The sequence below is a fragment of the Crocuta crocuta genome, unplaced genomic scaffold (assembly GCF_008692635.1).
Source record: "Crocuta crocuta isolate KB4526 unplaced genomic scaffold, BGI_CrCroc_1.0 scaffold32, whole genome shotgun sequence".
In the NCBI taxonomy this organism is placed as follows: Eukaryota; Metazoa; Chordata; class Mammalia; order Carnivora; family Hyaenidae; genus Crocuta; species Crocuta crocuta.
Genome location: NW_027529424.1, coordinates 968,055 through 990,741, shown reverse-complemented (window position 1 = coordinate 990,741; position 22,687 = coordinate 968,055). Strand labels below are relative to the sequence as shown.

At 44.2% G+C, this 22,687-nt stretch overlaps 2 protein-coding genes across 10 annotated transcripts in view; one reads left to right on the top strand and one right to left on the bottom strand.

The window, feature by feature from the left end:
- DCLRE1C (DNA cross-link repair 1C) overlaps positions 1–9,826 on the bottom strand; it is a 38,606-nt gene extending 28,780 nt beyond the window's left edge. The window contains exons 1-3 of one of the 5 annotated variants that reach the window (XM_077758443.1): positions 9,635–9,826; positions 5,606–5,657; positions 2,675–2,759 (exon numbers count right to left, since the gene is read on the bottom strand). In XM_077758443.1, the coding sequence (XP_077614569.1) occupies positions 2,675–2,759; positions 5,606–5,657; positions 9,635–9,743 (246 nt within the window). In that variant the 5' untranslated portion in view covers positions 9,744–9,826. Of the gene's footprint in view, positions 1–2,674; positions 2,760–5,605; positions 5,658–9,265; positions 9,577–9,634 lie in introns of those variants that run through there. The other 4 variants (XM_077758445.1, XM_077758448.1, XM_077758447.1 and 1 more) reach the window with 4 other exon arrangements.
- Positions 7,288–22,687, top strand: part of MEIG1 (meiosis/spermiogenesis associated 1) — a 19,249-nt gene continuing 3,849 nt past the window's right edge. The window contains exons 1-2 of one of the 5 annotated variants that reach the window (XM_077758456.1): positions 7,288–7,434; positions 21,790–21,991. The gene's annotated coding sequence lies outside the window, so the exon portion shown is untranslated. Of the gene's footprint in view, positions 7,435–17,368; positions 17,516–18,515; positions 18,622–21,789; positions 21,992–22,687 lie in introns of those variants that run through there. The other 4 variants (XM_077758459.1, XM_077758455.1, XM_077758457.1 and 1 more) reach the window with 4 other exon arrangements.

The following is a 22,687-nucleotide window of genomic DNA, read 5'->3' as shown; positions in this document are numbered from 1 at the left end:
CTTCTCTTGCCTCAATTTGGTATTTCCCTGCTTATCTAGATTTTTATCCACTTATCCACTCTGTCTAAACGATTAAACATACTGTCTTAATTTTCAAAAACTGTATTACTCCTATCAATAGTTTTCCTTTTTATCATTCTGTATTTTTATATGCATTTTTTTTAAATCTATCTTGGCAGAAATATATCTCTGTTCCTCCAAGGATGAGCTTTTACTTTTGTTAACCTTCCCCTTTATTTTCTGTGGTGACCGTCCATCTCTATATCGCTAACTTGTCCTTTTATCTTTATTATTTCCTTCTTCCACATACACTTAGATTTGCTTTGTTGTTCCTTTTCCTTCTTATTGAGTTGAAGACCTACTGCATTTACTTCTACTCTTTGTTTCCTAAGAAATGTACTTAATGCTATCAATTTCCCTTCAAGCACTAATTCAGCCACGTTCCACACATGTTGATGTGTCGCGTTTTCACTGTCCATCGGTTCTAAGTATTGCATGTTTTTCTTTACAGTTTCCTCTATTGTATGCATTTGGTTCCCATGTGTGTGGGATGATTTTATCTCTCCTTTTATTTGTGGCTCCCAGCATCACTGCACTGTGGTCAGAGCACAGATCGCTAGGATTTACTTATGTGTGACCCAGGATGTGGTCAGTTGTGAATATCCCAAATACACCAAAGATCTTGTTTTCCCTGTGGGTGTGAAGCTATGGATTACTATTAGTTCCCATTTATTATGTCCTTCAAATCTTCTGTCTCTTCATTTACTGCCTGCCACCTTCGTCTCCAGCGTCTCAGAGTGGTGTGGGGAGTGCTCCAGCTACCACAGTAGGGCTGCCTGGTGTTCCTTGGATTGGGAGGTGGCCCTTGTACCACATCGACTTAGCTGAGCTGGGACCGTCCTAGAAGTCCCTTCCATGCACGCCTCCCGCTTGGGACTGGCCCCAGGGAACCTCTGCGTGAGGTCTGGAAGGCCCAAGGGAAGCAGCAGCCATTTCTTAATGCTCTGAAGGGCGCCAGAAGTTCTAACGCTCCAGCAAGCTGAGATCTGCTGGCTCAACCCGCAGGCGCAGGGCAGGACCATGGCAACGCCACCTCGGGCTGCACATCCTCTGCTTCTCAGGGGCCTGGGTCAGGGGGGTGCAACTCGGTGGCAACACGGGCTGCAGCACTACAGGGCAGGGAGGAGTGGAAGACAGACGGGAGTTCCCATTTGTCCCTGAAGGTTCCAGCCTCTCTCTGCTCCTCTCCGTTGCTTGCTCAGCCGCCTTCCCCACAGCTGGCCGGGGTGATCCGCGGCAACTTCAGGCCGAATACCCAGGCCAAGGTTACAGCCTTGCCGTTGTGTCCTCCTGCGGAGTGGGGACGGACCCCACCCCAGAGGTGGATGCTGAAGACGCCACACGTGCACCGAGAGTGTATGAACACACTTTCGGGGGGAAAGGAGGGCAGTGCCCCAGCTGTGAGGAAGTGGCTCTTGTGGCCTGAGAGCGGGTAGGAGTGAGCGGCCCTGGGTTTCACCGTGGTTACGGGGTGTGCCTGGGCTTGCGTGGTTTGAACTTCAGGTCAGCGCCAAGGGAGGGGAGGCTTCTATGAGGGGCCCGAATGTGGGGCAGACGTGGAAAGAGGATGTGACAGTCGAGAGCTGTCAGCAGACAAACATCAAACAGACTCGCTGACACTTGTTCACACTTCTCTGTCAGCTCCCACGATTATTTAAGGCTTAATCCGTAGATTGAAGCCTAACTGTATTCCCCCAGTGCAGTTCTCTCTCTCTGATCAAGCACACGGGTGATCAGTTACGACTCTGTCCACTCTGACGCTCCGCTGTCAATTGCATGTAAGCTCATGTCTTCCTGATCATTGTTCCTGCGGATGCTAAATAACATCCTCTTTGAAACTTAAGATCTTTTTTTTTTTTTTGCTTCGATTCTATTTCGTATGATATAAACATTGCCACCCTGGCATTTTTACTTTCTAATTGGTACATCTTTTCTTGAGATAACTTGGACTTGATAACTTGAGATAACTTGAGACTAACAAGGACTTGATGGATCGTCCTTTTTTTTTTTTAAACTAAAATGACAAAACTGCATTTTGAGAGAACTGAATTAAAGCCATATTGATAGTAATTACTGTTATAATAGAACGTTTCCTGTCCTCTTCACATTTTCCACGTACCATTCTTCTGCTTCTCCACTTTACTATCTACTTTCCATTGGACAGATCCAATTTATTCCGTCAGATTCAAAGCTGCCCATCCTATTTTTACTCCAGTCATTATCCCTTATTATAACCCAGAAGATGTGTTCATTTTTCCTAAACTATGCCATGACCTAAATAAAAGGATTTATCAATTGTGTCAATAAACATTTTACACTTTGAAGTATTAAAATACAACTTAGCAAGAGTTAATGAGATTAAACCAATAAAACTAAGACCCTCAACCAAACTGTTCAGAGATAAGAAAAACAAATCTGCAACAATAAAATGCCAACCAACCTCTTCTATACTGATGAATTACTAACACTAAGCATCAATATTGTAATTCGTGTGGATAAATGTAGTGTAGCAAGAACTGGGCTTTGAATAATTCCAATGAGTTGTTCAATCTACCTTGAAAAAGATTTCCCACTTGAGAAAAAGAATTCACGCCATTTAAAAAATGAAACTTACAATTCGTTTCTCCCAAAATCTGTACTTCGGGTTAGTTAACAACAGCTCTTTAGTAACAGGTGAACAGTATAAACAAACCTTCAAGCTGAAAGGGAGAAATGGAGAAAAGCCGTTTCAGTACAATCCAAAAGGAGCCAGCTGGGTGGCCAGGAAATACATTTCATCGTGTGTCAGTTGTCTCCAATCACTCAGAAACTGAGCTGGCTTAAAAAGCATCGGAGTAGGGGTGCCTGGGTTAGGCGTCCAACTCTTGATTTTGGTTCAGGTTGAGCCTCTGACTTGAGGTCATGATCTGGCAGTTCTAGAGTTCGAGCCTTGCATCGGGCTCTGTGGTGACAGTGCAGAGCCTGCTTGGGATTCTGTCTCCCTCTCTCTGCCCCTCCCCTGCTTGCTCACTCTCTCCCTCAATAACAAATGAACTAAAAAAAAAAAAAAAAGCGTCAGAGTAGTCCCAACATGCCACCAACTGTGACTATTTTGGTCCCATCAAGACTGCAAAAGGGGGCACCTGGCTGGCTCAGTCGGTGGAGCATGCCACTCCTGATCTCAGGGTTGTAAGTTAGAGCCCCATGTTTGGTGTAGAGATTCCTTAAAAATAAAAATCTTAGGGGCACCTGGGTGACTCAGTCAGTTAAGCCTCTGAATTCAGCTCAGGTCACGATCTCGCGGTCGGTGGGTTCAAGCCCCGTGTCCGGCTCTGTGCTGACAGCTCAGAGCCTACAGTATGCTTTGGATTCTGTGTCTCTGTCTCTCTCTGCCCCTCCCCACCTCGCGCTCTGTCTCTCTGTTTCTCTCTCTCTCTCCCTCCCTCTCTTTCTCAAAAATAAACATTAAAAAAAGAAAATAAAAATCTTTGGAAAACAATGAGTGCAAAGGGACAACAGGGAAGCAAAGCAGCAAATGAACAAAACTACCGTGCCCTCTGACCTCCTCAAAATGGTCTTCCCCATCACTCTGAGGTGAAAGATACATGTTTGTACATGATTAGATATGTCCAGAAAGATAAGATCAAATGAAGCCACCTCTCAAGAATAGAAAGGGGTGGGGGGAACGGAAGACTTGTTTTTAACTTCATATAAACCTGTTACTTAGCAAAAATCAATTTCATAATAAACTTCAAAAATTCAAAAGCAAAGCTCAGAGGTCAAAAATATAGTGTGTAGGTGTTCTATGGAAACCAACTTGGCAATAAACTATGAAAGAAAAAATTAATTAAAAAAAATAGTGTGCAGTGGACCATATTTTCCAAAGATGGCCACACTAATTGCATATCCCAGCTATACGTGCTCTTTTTTACAAAACGGAAATTCCTCCACTAACAGGAGGGGTCTGTTTTAAGCTCCCCTTCAACCTGTCTTTGTAAGCGACAGAGCGTGATCAAGGAAGGCTGCAAGGATTTTGGAGGCTACGTCTTCTGGGCAACACGGCTACCTGCTAACTCCCCCTTAGCACATACACTTTTACGCCCTGAGTCTCTCTTTAAGAAGTTCAGCTACCTTGAAACCACCATGCTGAAGATCTCTGCTAGTGACAGAGAGGCCCCAAAGCCCCAGGTGCCTGGTTCTTCTCAGCCTGGGCGTCAGACACTGAATGAACAGGCCTCCAAATACTGGCAGCCCCCATATGACACCCCACCAGGCAGAAGCCAGCCACCCCCACTGCACCCCATCAGAGTTCCCGACCCACAGAGACTGAGAAACAGAATATATGATTAGCTGTCCTAAGTCACTGAGCTTTGCTTTGAGGTAATTTGTTACGCAGCAACAGATAACTAATACACAGCCTCTAAAATCGGAACTGGTTGAAATCCTGGTGCTGCCACTTACTGCCTCGTGACCTTGGGCAACTAATTTAACCTTTCTGGCTCCTCGGTTTCCTCAACTGTAAAACAGAAATAATAATGGTATCTATTCACAACAGCTATCAAGAGGCTCAGATGAGGACCTCAGCTCCAAGAACAGGATTTTCACCTGTGTTGTCACTATTATATCCGCAACACGCAATATAGGGCCTGACTCATTACCGACACTCAAAGAAACTGCTGAACTAATAAACAGCTAGTGCCTGGCATATAAAAGTAATCAACACATACTATCATTCGCAAGAACGCAGACTACTGATACCAGTTCACAGAGAGAAGACTGACTGGTTCAGAAGTTAACAGGTCAACAAGGCCCTTTCCGATACCTATCTGGAGATTTGTTATTGACATTTAGGCAATGCCTGTAGGAAAAGAATGTAGTCATTTAGCTTTAAAACCCAAGAACACGTGGTTTTCTTCACAACACAACTAGTTATACGCACATGTGTGTACACAGAAATGAAAATGAACACGCTATGGCCGCACGCCCAAACGCATGACGAATCCTACAACTGTAATGTTAAGTGAAAGAGAACAAAGAGAGGAGTCTGTTCAGGATGATTCTATTTCCACAGAGTTCAAACGCAGCCAAAGCTAAACCCTGATGACAAGTCAGAAGACAGGTGGTCTCTGGGAGATGAGGACTGACTAGGAGGAGGGACAGGGCTCTGTTCGGGGACGCTGGTCCTGTTCTATTTCTAGATCTGGGTGGAAGCTTCAGGGATGTGTTCACCTGTAAAAGTTCATCAGATTGTACCCTTATGCTGTATGTGCTTTTCTGCATAGAAGTTGCAGCTCAATTAAAATGTTTACTTAAAAAAAACCCACATATGAGGCATCTGGGGGGCTCAGTCGGTTAAGTGTCCAACTCTTGGTTTCAGCTCAGGTCATGATCTTTTGGTTTATGACACACACGCACATCCAGCCCTGCACTGACAGCATGAAGCCTGCTTCGGATCCTCACTCGCTCTCTCTGCCCCTCCCCTGCAGGCGCATGCTCTGTCTCTCCCTCAAAATAAAGTTTAACACACACACACACACACACACACACACACAGCAAAATAAATTACCTGCACTGCAACCTTCTTTTCAAGGTAGGGGCTCTTAATCCTCTCATGTGATCTGAAAACAAAAGAATCAAAAATCACAATCACATTTTTTTGAGAGGATTCCTTAGACCAAGCAAACAGTTGGCTGTTCTTCTTAAGCTTCCTTTTATGAGAAAATACACGAGAGGTCCACTTTAGTAAGAGCACAGATGCGGATTCGTGTGGACCATTGGCTCCTTCTTCCACAGCTGGAGAGGGCATCTGAAAACAGGCCAGGAAGCACTAAAAGCTGACCGTCTCTGGCCATCATTTAAAGGGACAATGATCTCCTGCATCTTAGGACTGAGTCTAAATCACTCTGAGCAGCCACAGGAGAATGAGTGACCAGCCTCTCACTTCAGAACGGCTTCCAGACTTGATATTCTTCCTTCATTTCAATCCAACCATCCTTCGGGACACATTCTCTGTGAACCATTCCATTCCGGTCACTTTACGTTAGTCCATCTGGAAACCCAAGCTTGCTTCCACAGATGCCTCCAGAAACTCTTGCAGGCTTAGGCCAGCGTCAGATGAGTTCCAGTCTCTTCTCGGGGGCACCTGGGTGGCTCAGTCAGTTAAGCATCTGACTTATTTCTGATTTGATTTCTCACAGTTGTGAGATCGAGCCCCGCACTGGGCTCTGCGCTGAGCATGGGGTCTGCTTGGGATCCTCTCCCTCCCCTCTCTCTCTCCCCTCCTCCATTCAGCCTCTCATTCTCTCTCAAAATAAATAAATACACTTTTTAAAAAAGGGAGGGAAAAAAGAAGAGTTTCATTCTCTTCTTAGCCTGCTGTGACTACTGGGCTGAAAGGTGGCGTGTTTCCGTTCACACAGGCCTGCTCCATAGCCATCCGAATTAACAGATGCAGAGAGACAGCCTTAAAGAAAGATAACATTTAAAGCAAACAGTACATTAAACATATGATGCATTCTAATGCATTCTGAATCTTCAGCATGGGAAGGACTAGACAGCAATGACCACACCTTCTCAATTTGGTTGAATCAAACCAATCCCAATTATTTTAATTACCACCAGACACACACACACACTCACTCACTCACTCACCAAATTACATGAACTGCAGAGAAAACAAGGCAGTCACCACTCCCCACGTGGCAGACCCTGACAAGACATGTGCCTGCACAGGACAGTTCACTTGGCCCCTTGGAGGGTGAACGTCCGCAGATCACTCCCGGCCCCAGGCTTTTAGGGCCCATGGGGACATCCCAGGGCAGCACCTACATTGGGACTCCCCAAGAATCTGTACCACGGCAAAAAGAGGCTGAATCAGGACTCAGCTCCTTACTCCTCAACTAAATCAGCAGGCACAACTCCACAGCTGTGCTGTGTAGAAGGTGTTTGTGTGACGTGTCACGCATCTCTACCCAGGGCCGCACATACACAATCATGAGGAGCTTACTTGGCTTGTGCTCCGTATCTGACTTCGGGATCAGAACCGGCCCTTCTGTTCCTGATGCCAAGAGAGATTAACTTGCCTCACCCCCTTGAGGCGGACCAGGCTGGCCCCCTGGAATGGATGGGCCGGGGGGGCGGGGGGGGTGGAGAGAAATATGCAGCCGCGCAGGCTCAGAAGATTCTGAGATAGGGTAAGGGAAACAGAAAAACCAGCTGGCTCGGGAATGCACTTCGGCAAACCTCATGACTGACCAGAGATCACACACGGTAGTGTACATACTGCCCTGGCGGGAAGAGCTTCTTGGAGGCCTCACCAGAGGGGAGACCGTCCCGCCCAGGACCCTCAACCAGGCTGTTCACCGAGGGCCACTCCCCGCCAGAAGGTTGGATTCTGTGAGTACCTGGTTTGATGTACTGACCCTTCTCTATCCTTCTCTCCCTTTTATGCTGACTATAATTGTTGAATTCCATACACTCCTTTCGCTTCTAATTAAAAAAGTTTTCCTCCACGACCCAGAAAGTGTGGTTATCGTAAACTACTATTATTCAGAACAAGCTGTTCTAATCAAGATGGCCAAGGACCACCGCAGCTCCCTTCCTGACTGGCGGCCTAGAGAACTGGGCCAGGTTCCTTTGTGCTTAGACTGCACCCAGGGTCTCCTCTCCAGGGCCTGTCCCCTTTTCCTGGACCAGATTACGTCCTCGTCAATTGTTCCCTCGGGGGGCCTTCTCCCACCCTGGCCCACTATCTCAGGCCATAGATCCCCTCTCGTCCTCCAGGCCTTCCTGAGGCCTAGTAAAGCCTGCCCTGAGCACAGCGCTGGGAGCCTGGCGGCCCACAAACTGGCACCCAGTGGGCCATGGGATCTGATGTTGTATCAAAATGTGATGTTAATGCATCTATGCGATTTTTTTCTTTCAAACCCCATAGCATTTATCAGATATTCCGTGTTAGTCTGCTCAGACTGACATAACGAAATACCATAGACAAGGCGGCTTAAACCACAGAAACTTCTCAGAGCTCTGGACGCTCAATTCCAAGATCAAGGTTGGCTTCTGGTGAGACATTTCCTGGCTTGCCACCGTCTAGCTGTGTGTTCACACGGCCTTGCCTCAGTGTGTGTATGTGAATAGAGAGAGAAACCTCTCTTCCTCTTTTTATAAGGCCATCAATCCTAACAAATTAGGACCCCGCCCTTACAACCTCATTGCACTTGCAATGCCCCCTAAAAGCCCCATCGTCAAATACAGTCACATGGGGGCTTAGGGCTTCAACATATGAAATTGGGGAGGGGGAATGCACAATTCAGTCCATAGCACATCCAAAGAAATCTATTTCTCAAAAAGGTTAAAAAAAACACCTGTGAGCAGTGTGGGAAATTTCTGAAAGCACAAGTTCTTGCTTTGATGAGTTTACGTCCTGATTGAGTAAAGAGATGCACATGTGATTAGAGAAAGGAAGTTATTATAAACAGCTCAATTAATAGAAAGTCAACTTTCTCTTTAATGTACAAACCAATGATCAATTCTTCAGATTCTTTTAGATGGATTCTTTTTCCAAACCCATTCCTTGAAAACATAAAGGGCGAACCCCTACGCCGAACTTCAATCACCGCTATCACATTTGGCTTACAAACTCCGGTGAGACTCCAGAAAAAAGGCACAACAGAGGCACCCCCACCCGGCAGTCGATTCACAATGAGAAACAAAGCAAAAACAAAAGCGTTACTCTTGAGAAGAAGTAGAAAGACCCTCAAAGAAGCTCACGGTGCTATTTTGCAAAACGCGAGGGGAAATCCAGATTTTCCTCCTTAAGGAGAGAATTCGTAGGCTAGGGCAAGAAAGCACAGGCATTTCCGCAAAGCAGTAACTTCAGCACAGGAGAAGTTAAAAGTGGGCAATGGTTGTGAAATGGAGCTACTCCAGCTCTGAAGATTGGCCAGAACGTTTTAGAGACACCGCAGCTTCACCTGGAGCATCCAGCCTCCAGGCTGTATTACTAGGGGTGACTCGAGGCTTAATCCCTAACGCTGGGCCACCCGGCAATCTTAGCATTCTGGTTGCCTACCCTTACACGAACCTTTTATACTGCATGAGGCCAGAACATCTAAAAGGAAGGGGAACTTGCACTTCGTAGAGCTGACAGACAGGATGTTTGTGAGTGAATGCACCTGCCTGATAGTAAGCGCTTGAGGGCTATGGCGGAATTTCATCTAAAACTTACCTTCTTTCGAACACTAGCGAAGATGTGGAGGAAGAAGGGAGTAATCCTCGCTGACCTCGGACTACGGGCTGCTAGGAGAGCTACCACGAGAGCCTAATAGTTATGCCTGGTCAAACCGGCCCGGGTCAAGGCGCAGCCCGCAGTTTCGGTTCTGTCCCGTTGTACAGATGAGGCAATAAAGCCGCAGAGAAGTTTGAAGAGCCAGGCTGGGATAAGGTGCACTTGCTAGTCACGGCCCCGGCCTCCTGAAGCCTGCACTCCCCGGCTGGAGCCGCCTAGCATCCCGGCCACCCCCGCCGGCTTCCCGGTGGCGCCCCGACCCCGGCAGCCCGCGTCCCCCGGGGTGGGGGGCGAGCCGCGCGCTCTCACCCTTGTGGCAGTGCGACAGGAAGTAGGCGCGGGCCTTCAGGTTCTCCCTGTCGAAGCGGTCTATGGAGATGGTTGGGTACTCGGCCATCTGTCCCTGGAAGCAACTCATAGCACCCGCCAAGCCCGGCTGAACCGGCCCCGACTCAGCCTGCGGAAACTGACTCCTTCCCGGGCCTCGCCGCCACTTCCGGGACCCTGCCGCCGCCGCGCCATTGGCCAGCCGGGCGCAGCCACGTCCAATCAGAGGAGCCGTGCGGTGGCAGGGGCGGTGCCGAAGAGCCTCGGGAGCGGGTCCGCAGCCCGCGACCCTGGGAGTTAAATACCCGAGCTGCGCAATACTGGGCTGGGACAGCCGCAGAGCCTAGGGCTGGGACGACCCGGCTAGGATCTAGGGTGTGGCGCCAAGAGGGTGCCGCCTGCCAGGAACTTGGACTCAACACGGGTGTCGTTCTGGTGCAGAGTGCCCGTTGTCTGTGCAGGAACGATAGCGCGACGGGAAACTGAACACCCGTAGCAGGTGCTCCACCCGAGGCAAAGACACGAAAGGGATGCGGAGCTTCGCTTTGAAATCCGACTGCGTTCCCCCTCCTGCTTGTCTCCTGAGAGCCTGAAAGCCAAGCTTAGTTTCTTCCTTCCGTCTCTTCCCAGTTTCTATCTTAGGGGATTTTAAGCATGAGGATCGTATGAAGAAAAAAATTGTATGTGACTTACGGTAGATTCAATAACTGTTAGTTCGCACTTCCATGTGTAATCTACACACAGTAAATAAACAATCCCCGATGATCAGAACTCAGATGCGTGATCCTAGGGTAGGTAAGTAAAGATCCCAAGGTTAGCTTAGGGGCTGGCCTTCTCCCCTCCTCCCCCGCCACGAGCCCACCATCCTTTTGAGCTGTATTTTTAGAAGTTCAAAGGATATATAAAAGAAATAAAAAGTGGTAGGATATATAAAAGAAAAAAAAGTGGTAGGTGAAAAGGGTCAGGTCTTTAGGGGGGTAAGATCTGAATTTTTTTAACTACCAAAGCAACTTTATGAAAAGGTTTGTTAAAATATTAAGCATCACCGAATGGTGAATGGGCCATTAGTTGGGCCTTTTCCTAGCAAGTTTCCTTTAAACACCTCAATATTAATAATCAGAAACACCTTGAACACTCTTGAGGTCTTGCTTTGTGCATACCGCTGTAATAAGCCTTGCAGCGTTTACCTAGATGACTAAGATGTGCCTTCAGATACGTTTTCAATCCATTTGGAGACAACACCTTTGCAAAATATGGTAAACAAATGCTTCCGCAGAGACGCAAAGTAATTTGGGGGAAAAAATCCAAGAACAATTCATTTTAAGCAGTGGAATTAGGAATCGGAATGACACCCTCAGAGGAAGAAGGGTGAGTGGGAATGGAATGACATCATAATCACTCATCTGAGTAAAGCAGTCTGCTAGTATACTATTGCCAACACCTTTGATTGGGTAGAAGATGGTTTGTCTTTGAATAAAGGAGGACTAAGCTGTCTATACCTAACACCAAATTCCGCAGTGAGAACTCCTGGCAAGACAGGCCAAGATACTACTCATATTCTTATCTATCCACCTGTGTATCCTCTCTTCTTTCCACGACGGATACAGTATGAAAGCATAAAGGGAAAAAGAGATTCAGATAAAGGGGTAAAGATAGGTGAGATAGTAATGAAGAGGGGTGAGCATAGGCCACAGACATGCACACGTGTACCCTTGGGAGAAGTCAGCCAATTATTTGGCTCTTCTAGAGGAAGCCACAATCACTGAGTAGGCTTTAATATCCTCGGGTCAAAAATAAAACACATTTTAAGGGGAATCCAAGTTTGCTGGATACTGCATTCCAAGAGAAATGCCTCCTGTGGCTGCTAATAGAGAAAACTGAAATGTAGTCAACAACAGCAGCAACTGCTCTGTTTCGTCCTTCCCTACTTGGGAATCCTTCTGTTATCCCAACCTCTTTGGACTTCTGGTTTGTTTCACCTCAACAGGACTGAAAACTGCTACCAAGTGTATATTAAATCCCAAAAAAGGAGTTCTTGAGGTAGGCATAAGTCTTTGCTGGGAAATCACTAGCAGATATATTTTTCTTATTTTATAAGCTGTTGTCAATGTAAATAAACTTGTATTATAAGTTCGTTATATTCTATACTACACTTTTAGAAGAAAAGAAGTGTCACACTAGGAAGTATGCCATGAAATATGTTTTTTAAAAAGTGTCCTTAACTAACAATAGAACTCCCCTATGACCCAGCAATAGCACTGCTAGGAATTTACCCAAGGGATACAGAAATGCTGATGCACAGGGGCACATGTACCCCAATGTTCATAGCAGCACTCTCCACAATAGCTAAAACATGGAAAGAGCCTAAGTGTCCATCAACGGNAGAAACTCCAACTACATGCAAGTATTAAGAGAAGAAAGTAAAATTGCTAGATATAAATCAACATAGAAAATCAACAGTAGTATTTTATTTTATTATTTTATTTACTTTATTTTATTTTATTTTATTTTATTTCCAGTATGGTTAATATACAGTCTTATATTAGTTTCAGATGTACAATATAGTGATTCAACAATTCCAAACATCACTCAGTGCTCATCATGACAAGTGCATTCCTTAATCCCCAGTATTTTTAAACTAGTATTGTTAACTTAATATGGTGATCATTTCACAATATATACAAATACTGAATCGGTATGTTGTATGTCAATTTTCCGTCAATTAAAAAAAATCACAAGTATTGCTATTCACTATCAATAGCTAATTAGAAAATGGCATAAGTTTAATATACCTGATAGTGACAAATAGTCTACAAAATCTAGAAGTACAAGTAATAAAAGGTGTGGAATATTGGCAGAGAAAATTGTAGACAGACAAAACTTGAAATAAAAATTAAAAACCTAAGAAATAAATAAATAAATAAATAAATAAATAAATAAATAAAAAGTGTCCTTATGTGCGAGGGCTGCTGTAACAAGTCCCACAGACTGGGTGACTTAAACAACGGAAACCTAATCGTTTCATAGTTCTGGAAGCTGGAAGTCTGAGATCATAGTGTACTATTCCCTTTATGTAGATTATGGAAAATGTGAACTGATCCAGAGTGACAGGAAGCAAATCAGCAGTTAGCTGGGGGCACAGGAAACAACAGATGTAGGCATATGTCAAAACTTATCAAATTATACTCTGGTGAATATGTGCTATTGAGAGCATTTCAATGACAGTGCCATGGATTTGTTTTTTAAATGTTTGGAGAGTGTATGGGAGAAAGTGGACAGAGTGAACAAGATTGGCAAGGATATCCCTTCTCTGGAGGAGTTAAGAAGACAATGGCTAATTCACATAACAGAAGGTGGCTTTGAAAAATTACAATGTGTGTGTATTTTCCATTAGTTTCATATATCTCTCTACCACCAATATCTCTTCTTCATTCTTCCTACTCTCAACCCTTTGATAGATTAAAAAGTGTTATTATTTAACTAAGAAAAAAGAAGGAAGGAAGGAAAGAAAGAGAGAGTGGGAGGGAGGGAGGAAGGAAGAAGGAAGGAAGAAGGAAAGAAGGAAGGAAGGAGGGAAGGGAGTCCACCCAAAAAGTCCTGGAAAATGGGAATAGTCAAAGTAATATTGAAGAAGAAAACCAAAATGGGAGGCATCATATTCCCAGACTTTAGCCTCTACTACAAAGCTGTCATCATCAAGATAGTATGGTATTGGCACAAAAACTGATACATAGACCAATGGAATAGAATAGAGAATCCAGAACTGGACCCATAAATGTATGGCCAATTAATCTTTGACAAAGCAGGAAAAAGTGTCCAGTGGAAAAAAGACAGCCTCTTTAACAGATGGTTCTGGGAGAACTGGAGAGCAACATGCAAAAGAATGAAACTAGGCCACTTTCTCACACCATACACAAAAATAAACTCAAAGGGGATGAAGGACCTGACTGTGAGACAGGAAACCATCAAAACCCTAGAGGAGAAAGCAGGAAACAACCTCCTTGACCTCAACCACAGCAATTTCTTACTTGACACATCTCCAAAGGCAAAGGAATCAAGAGCAAAAATGAACTCTTGGGACCTCATCAAGATAAAAAGCTTCTGCACGGCAAAGAAAACAATCCATAAAACTAATAGGCAACTGACAGAATGGGAAAAGATAGTTGCAAATGACATATCAGATAAAGGGCTAGTATCCAAAATCTATGAGGAACTCACCAAACTCCACACCTGAAAAACAAATAATCCAATGAAGAAATGGGCAGAAGACATGAACAGACACTTCTCCAAAGAGGACATCCAGATGGCCAACGGACACATGAAAACGATGCTCAGCCTCCCTCCTTATCAGGGAAATACAAATCAAAACCACAGTGAGATACCACCTCACGCCGGTCAGACTGGCAAAAAGGAACAAACCAGGAGACTCTAGATGCTGGCGAGGATGTGGAGAAAGGGGCACCCTCCTACACTGTTGGTGGGAATGTAAACTGGTGCAGCCGTTCTGGAAAATAATGTGGAGGTTCCTCAAAAATTAACACTAGAACTCCCGTAGGACCCAGCAATAGCACTGCTAGGAATCTATCCAAGAGATACAGAAGTGCTGATGCATGTATCCAAGAGGTACATAGTACCCCAATGTTCACAGCAGCACTTTCAACAATAGCCAAATCATGGAAAGAGCCCAAATATCCATCAACTGATGAACGGATCAAGAAGATGTGGTTTTATCTATACGATGGAATACTACACGGGAATGCGAAAGAATGAAATCTGGACATTTGTAGCAATGGGGATGGACCTCGAGGGTGTTATGCTAAGTGAAATACGTCAGGCAGAGAAGGACAGATACCATATGCTTTCACTCATAAGTGGAACAGGAGAAACTTAACTGAGGACTGTGATGGAGGGGAAGGGAGGCAAACCATGAGAGACTCTTGAATACTGCGAACAAACTGAGGGCTGATGGGGGAGGGGAAGTGGGAAGGGGGGGTGATGGGCATGGAGGAGGGCTCTTGTTGGGATGGGCATTGGGTGTTATATGGTGTTACATGTTGACAATAAACTATAAAAGGAAAAACAAAAGTCCTGGAAAATGGTAGGTACTCAATAAATATTAGCTTTTATTCTTATTTCCTGAGCACCCACTAAGTGTCAGGCACTGTGCTTGACCTGGATGTACATAGAGGAATCAGCCATGGAACAAGAGCTTACGATCTGGTGGAAGTGGGAACTCATGGAAATAAACAAATGCAAGAAGTTCTGCAGGTGCTTTAATGGAAGTGTGCTCAGAATCTGGTGTGGACGTCAGGCAGAAGAGCTCAATTATGAGGAATTTATTCAGTTTGGGAACTGCAAATGATTCCTTTTAACCAAAGCCCTAGGGGCAAAGGGGATAAAATAATAGGGACTTAACAGAGGAAGTCAAGGCTAAGCTGGGTAAGAAGGGACCAAACCAAACTGAAGAGTTTAACTTGAGTGGCAGTGAGAAGCCTGGGTGGTCTGAAACAAGACAGTGACAGGTGAGATCAGAACAATATTTCTCAAAGTATGGACCTGGAAGAGTATCACCAACAGCATTTGGGAACCTATTAGAAATGCAAAATCTTGGGGCTCCTGGCTGGCTTGGTTGATTTCGGGGTTGTGAGTTCAAGCTCCATACTAGGTTTGGAGCCTACTTAAAGTTTTTTTATTTTTAATGCAAAATTTCTACTGTAGCCCAGACATGCTGAATTAGAACTCTCAAGCTATCTATTTTAACACACGCTCCAGGGGACTGAGTGTGAAAGCAATTTGAGTTAGAAAGAACACTCAGGCAGTCTGGGGCAGGGCATGTTGGTGGGAAGCTGCCACAATACTCCAATGGTGTGGATTCATTTATTTATTCAACAAACAGTCCCTGACCAGCTACTGTGTCTTGGCCACTATTCTGAACATTAAAGTTACCACAGTGAGCAAAGTAGAGACAAACCTATGTGGCAATGCAGTGTACATTCGAGTGGAAACTATACCTATCATTTATATGGTCCCAGGTGCTGTCCTAAATGGTTTATATTTATTGGCATCCTCAGAACCACCCTATCAGATAGGTACAGTTTTGTCTTCACTTTACAGTTAAGGAAACTGAAGGTCGGTAATTTGCACAGTCATGTGGCAACTAGGAAAAACCAGATCCAAATCCAAGGTCATGTCTTAGACGCCATGCTATATACTGCCTCCACAGCATCATAGTGGCCATGCTGGTGAAACATATTCTTTTGAAATATATTGCTTTAGCATCTACTGTGTGCCAGGCACTGTTCTAGAAATTTGGTTAACAAGATCTCTATCTTTATGGAAATCACATTCTTGCAGATGATAGACAATACAATTAAGAAATAAGCAATGTAAACAGTAAATGGGGTGGTGATTAAGTGCTGTGGACGAAAGAAACGCTAGAACTCAGTAAGGAGTAAAGAGAGCACGGTGGGAAGAGTGAGCTAGAGACATGGGGCTGTGCAAGTTGAGACATTAACAAAGGCTTCAAGATGAGCCAGAGAGATAAATGGAGCAAGAGCATTCCAGGCAGAGGCAAAAGCCGCAAATACGGCCTCACTATGGAAGCAAAGCCAGGAACAGCCAGGTCAGGATGGCTGGGATGGAGCGGTCCAGGGCTCCAGAGCAAGGGAAGAGCAAATCTTGTGGGGTTTTGTTGGGTTTCACTTTGTTAAGATGAGGAGCCATTGCAGGATACAACCTAAATTATGTTTAAACAGATCGCATTGATTGTTGTGTTGAGAATAGATAAGGGGGGCCAAGAGAGACTCATTGGGGACTAGCTCAATAACCAGAGGGGTGGGAGGTGGCGGGGAATGATGGTGGCTTGGACTCACCGGGAACAGAAAAGCCAGCAATGATGAATAAAGAGAGCAAGGCTCCAGGACCCATTTACTGAAGGGGGAAGACTTTGGAAGGAGAAGGCCGGAGATGGGGTGCTTGAAGAGGGGGTTGTGTTGGACAACCAAGTGCATGTTGAATATAGGCTGGACATACAGGTCTGGAATTCAGAGAGAGAGAGAGATCGGGGCTGAGGAAACAAGTTTGGGAATTATACGTAGATCGATAGTATTTTAAATATGCGAATAAAGGTAATGATAGAGAAAAATCATTTAAATTATGGATGTTGTTTATTGTAGGTTTACCAATTGTCAGGCAGTATGCTCTACCCTGTGAGTTGATTCGTTCGTTTATTTTCTTTTTTCTTTTTTTTTAATATTTTTATTTATTTCTAGGAGAGAGAGAGAAAGACAACGTGAGCAGGGGAGGGTCAGAGAGAGAGGGAGACACAGACTGAAACAGGCTCCAGGCTCTGAGCTGGCAGTCAGCACAGAGCCCGACGCGGGGCTCGAACCCACGAACCTCGAGATCATGACCTAAGTGAAAGTCGGACGCTCAACCGACTAAGTCACCCAGGCGCCCCTCGTTCGTTTATTTTCAACAAAATGAGAAATGGCGTCGTACAGACAGGACACATCTACTATCAGGAATTAAAATCGCCAGCGGAATTCCGTCTGGGACTGCAGAAGCAAAGAACACATTCAGCCCTTGCAAGTCTCCCCCCCTGCTGACTCTCCAAACTGGGGCCACCGGCCAGCCAAGCCCTTGCACCTGCGCCCAAGGGCCGCTCGCAGGGGGCGGGGCCGGGGCGGGGCGCTCCGCGTTGCTAGGAGACGCGAGGGTCGCCGAGGCCCCGACAGTTGGCGTCTCGCTGACCAGCCCGCGGATCCTAAGCACCGCCGCGCTCTCCTGCGAGCTCCCGGGAGGGGTGCCTCGGCCTCTCCAGGTCGGTCAGCGAGGGTCACCACGGAGAGCTCGACCCAGCGGGTGGGTGGGCCCCGAGGGGCCCGAGCGCTCAGCCCCGTCCGCGGCTCTTGTCCGGGCCCCGCCCCCGGAAGCTTCGGCTCCGCCCCTTCCGCTCTGGCATGCGCTTGTGGTGTCTGAGATTTGTGCTGCTCGTCTCTGTCTTTTCTCTCCTGGCGGTGGTCTTTGTTTGCTGCTTCTTGAGTTTCAGAATCTGATTTTCCAGTAGCTTCCAGGCCCACGTTCTCTTGGGCTTGAGAGGCCGCTATTATGGGTTCCCATTTCAGAGTTCTGCGGACCAGTCATTTGGCCTCGAGTTTCCAGAATTCTTTCTCCGTCTCAGCCTTCTGTGGCACAGTTTACCTTACATACGAAATTGGAGATTTCTGGCAGAAGAAAGGTTTGAGAGGCTGGAGAAGGCAGGCCAGCTGTGGGGGCTGAAAGGAGTGGCTTGACGCTGCACACATGCAGAGCAGCACACCTAGACCATAGACTACAAAGGCTTATTTGGGAAATGAGTTTTTTCAGCTGGCCTTCTCCCACATTTTGAGAAGGGAGGTGTACGGACGTCAGAAACCTTCCAATGAGACCTTTTTACGCTTGGGGAAACAAGCCCAGAGGGGTGTTAATTGATTGGCTCCTTTGCCATATGGTGGTGAAAAAGCAGAAAAAATTAAAATAAGGAAAGAAAGGAAAGATTTGGGATGCTAATGCTCTTGGGGTTTTAATACCACTAAAGGTAAAAAACACTTTTCAGAGCGAAAAAAGAAGTGAAAAGGACTTTTGCTTAGAGGGGGTTTGAGATGGTTGGTACATCAGAAGCTCTACTATTAGAACCTTAGATTGTCCAGGATTTGATATAGCTCGGTTTCTTTCTGATACCTCTACAAACCCTAATACTGTTTATTAAAATCCAATGTTTACAAAACTAGAAAGTCAGGTATTACCATTTCCTGTTTCTGTAGCCACAGCTTAGCATTATCAAGGTCAAATGTATTTTATAGTAATTATTTTTTTGCCACAATTGTCAGCAAAGTAAACCATCACATTTCAAAGTGCTGAATGTTACTAGCGGAATTAATATTGCCACTGAACTTCCCAGGATTACTGAAATATTTAATCGAAAAACTGTAAGTTGATCTTTCCCAATTTTAGTTTCATTCTGTTTTTTAATAAGTAGAAAGTAAGTTATAAGACAGACAAAAAGGTAGGGGAGGGATTTGCACCACCACTAGATAGTATAGTTTCAGGAGCCACTCGGGTTTCTGTTGTGAAAATGCATTGATCTTCCCTTTAGCTATTGTAGGAAAACAAAGGTTTGAAATACCTAATATGTCTAGAAGATGCATATTTCTAGTGGGGGAAAAAAAGGTTACTTCTCCAGTACAACCGAATGCAGCATATTTTCTGCTCTTCTGTTGAAAGCATTTTTCTGTTTACAGTTGACATGATTGCTTTGTTTGAAAGTGACAAAACGTTACATAGATGACATTCAAGAAACCATTTCTTGAATGAATATGCGTAAATAAAAGTGTTTTGTGATGTATCAAAAAGCCAAGCCTAAAGCAGCAATGGCATGGGTAAAACAGAAAGTATGATTGTGCCACAAATTTTAGAAAATATGCTTCATCTGTAAAAGCCCTATAATACAGCCACTGAATACATATGGCAAGCCTGACTAATTGTGAAAGTATTTTTATACAGTGAATTTGCACCTTTTTTTCTTTTTATGTTTCTTTGTGTTATTTTGCTATGGAAAAAAAAAGATTTTACATAGTCATATATGTTAATGGATTATCAGGCTGGACCACACATGTCCAACTCACTTTTGGTCGTATCTAGTGTATTGTGCAGCAACAAAACAGTGAGCCTCCCATTACAGTGAAGGGAAATGAAGGGCAAATGCTTCACTGAAATATGGCACACGTACCGTTTTGTGGGGTATTCCAAATTATCCATAAAGTCATACAATAACTTAACATATTGCCTTAAAATACAACATGAACTTAAACCTAAATGAATAAAGAAGGGTCAAAAGTGTTTTAAAATCCAGTATTCACAATCCTTTAATTTTCTCTGATCTAGTCATTATACATGTTGGTAATACATGTAGGGTGAAAAAGCAAACAAGACTCATGATATATCCATTTGTGTGGGTGCTGCTTTCATCAGAGTAACTGTGTAACTCAAAGGACTTCATTTTAACTCCTCTACGTCTGTAACTAAGCCCAAACACCTGTGAGAATTACGGTTTCAGGGCAGAATGTAAATACCACAACCTTTAGAATATTAAGAATGTAACAAGAATCTACAGGAGGTAGGAGGAAGCATTGGACCAATTCACTTCTTCATAGAAGAATCAGTTGGTACTTGTGTGTGATTGATATATAAAGCTCAAATAAATGACTCTTCGCCTCCTATTCTCTCTTAATCTATTTTTATTAACTAGGAGGGAAATTTTAGGCCCCATCTTTCATACTGAGGAAATATTTTTCTGAAATTCAGTGATTCCATCAATTTTATTTCTATTTTTTTCCCAAAGTATTCCATACATTTCCCTCCCTGTTGAATCCAGGCTGACCTAAATTTGTTATGCTTGTAAGAACATTTACTATAAGACTCCTATTCATAAAACTTTTTTTTAATGTTTTATTTATTTCTGAGAGAGAGAGAGACAGTGTGAGCAGGGGAGGGTCAGAGAGAGAGGGAGATACAGAATCTGATACAGGCTCCAGGCTCTGAGCTGTCAGCACAGAGCCCGACGCGGGGCTCAAACCCACAAACTGTGAGATCATGATCTGAGCCAAATTTGGAAACTTAACTGACTGAGCCACCCCGGTGCCCCTTCTTTTCATAAAGCTTTTAAAGTCTGTCCTTCTAACCCATGTTTAGGATGATACCAGTGTTAAGGATGGATACTTCTAATTGACATGATGATTATTTTGACTTTTCTTTTTTTGGAGTTTAATGTACTTCTTGACTTTTTCAACACACATTAGTCCCCCCTTATCCATGGGAGATACATTCCCAGACCCCCCAGTGGATGCCAGAAACGAAAGATAATACCAAACCCTGTATATTCTGTGGGGTTTTTTTCCCTGTACATACACATCTATGATACAGTTTAATTTAAAATTAGGCACAGTAAGAGATTCATAACAGCAAAATAGAACAATTATAACAAAATATTTTAAAAAGTTATGTGAGGGGCGCCGGGGTGGCTCAGTCAGTTAAGCATCCAATTTTGACCCAGGTCATGATCTTGCAGTTTGTGAGTTCTAGCCCTGTGTCAGGCTCTGTGCTGACAGCTCAGAGCCTGGAGCCTGCTTTGGATTCTGGATGTCTCTCTCTCTCTCTCTGCCCCTGCCCCACTCACACTCTGTCTCTCTCTCAAAAATAAACATTAAAAAATACTTTTTAAAAGTTATGTGACTGTGCCCTGTCAAAATATATTTTCCTGTACTCATCCTTTTTTTGTGTGATAATGTAAGATAAAATGCCTATATAATGAGATGAAGCAAGGTGAATGACATAGGCATTAGGATGTGGTGCTAGGCTGCCAGTGACCTTCTGACAATGTATCAGAATGAAGATCCTCTGCTTCCAGACTGTGTTTGACTGCACAGAGCGAAGCCACAGGTAAGGAGGAACTACCACAATGAGTATTCGTCATTGTGATTGAAAAATTTCAAAAAAAAAAAAAGAATGACACCTACTTTATGAGGCCAAATTTGAATGTATTTCAGCCAGTTAGAACATATTTTAATAGAAAAATGAATTCAAGAAATCATCGTGAAAATTCTGGGCACTTTATTTCAGTTAACTGTTGTATTTTGGTAATTATAGGACATTAGGAAAACAAACGCAAGATTCTGTCTTTGAAGGGGTCACCTGGGTGGCTCAGTCGGTTAAGCATCTGACTTTAGCTCAGGTCATGATCTCCTGGTTCATGAGTTCCAGCCCCACATTGGACTCTGTGCTGACAGCTCAGAGCTTGGAGCCTGCTTTGGATTCTGTGTCTCCCTCTCTGTCTGCTCCTCCCCCACTCATGCTCTGTCTTTCTCTCTCAAAAATAATTAAACATTAAAAAAAATTTTTTTTAAAGATTACGTCTTTGAAAAACTGACTATAGAAGTTTGGTGAATAGACAATTACATGCACTAGAGTTGAATGTTTGAACCTCAGAAGCTATCGGTGACTGCTTATTTTGTTGTAAAATCAATGATCTCAGTATCCTACAGTCTTACAGCTTTCATGGACTTTGTGTTCGTCTATCTTTTCACATCGGGCTGTTGCAGGAACAGGGCGCCGGTGACCACCTGAGTGAATGGACTGGAGTGACTGGGATGTCTCCAACTGGTTAAGACATGGAAAAAGAGGAAACCATTGCTTCCCAGCAAAAAGAATAAGAAGACAGTAAGAAGATCGATCTTACATTCCCTTTTTAAGAGAAAGAAAAAGTGGGGGGTGAAGTTTTGAATATAACCAAATGGAATGATGGTGAGATATTTTGACAACCTACTGAGTAGTTAAAAATGAGAGCGTGACTTCAGAAATGTGTAACCTATTGCCTAGAACAGCAGAATTAGTATACAGCCTTTAGGGCATCACACTCTGAATGCAATTTTATTATTATTTTTTAAATTTTTAAAATGTTTATTTATTTTTGAGAGAGAGAGACACAGAGTGTGAGCAGGGGAGGGCCAGAGAGGGAGGAAGACACAGAATCCAAAGCAGGCTCCAGGCTCTGAGCTGTCAGCACAGAGCCTGACATGGGACTCGAACCCATGATCTGTGAGACCATGACCTGAGCCGAAGTCAGCCACTTAACTGATTGAGCCACCCAGGTGCCCCTGAATGCAATTTTATTTCATGAAGAAATAAAAACAGTTCCCTATGTATCTCTCAGGATTTATTTTATTTCCAAAGTAGAACATTTATCCTTCTCTGTCTTAGAATTTAATGTTTTTTTTTTATTTTTATTTTTATTTTATTTATTTATTTATTTATTTTTTTAATAGTTTATTGTCAAATTAGTTTCCACATAACACTCAGTGCTCATCCCCACAAGTGTCCTCCTCCATGACCATCCCCCCCTCCCCCCACATCCATCAGTCCTCAGTTTTTGTCAGCATTCAAGAGTCTCTCATGGTTTGCTTCTCTCCCTTTCCCCCACCATTTCCGCCCTTCTTCTCC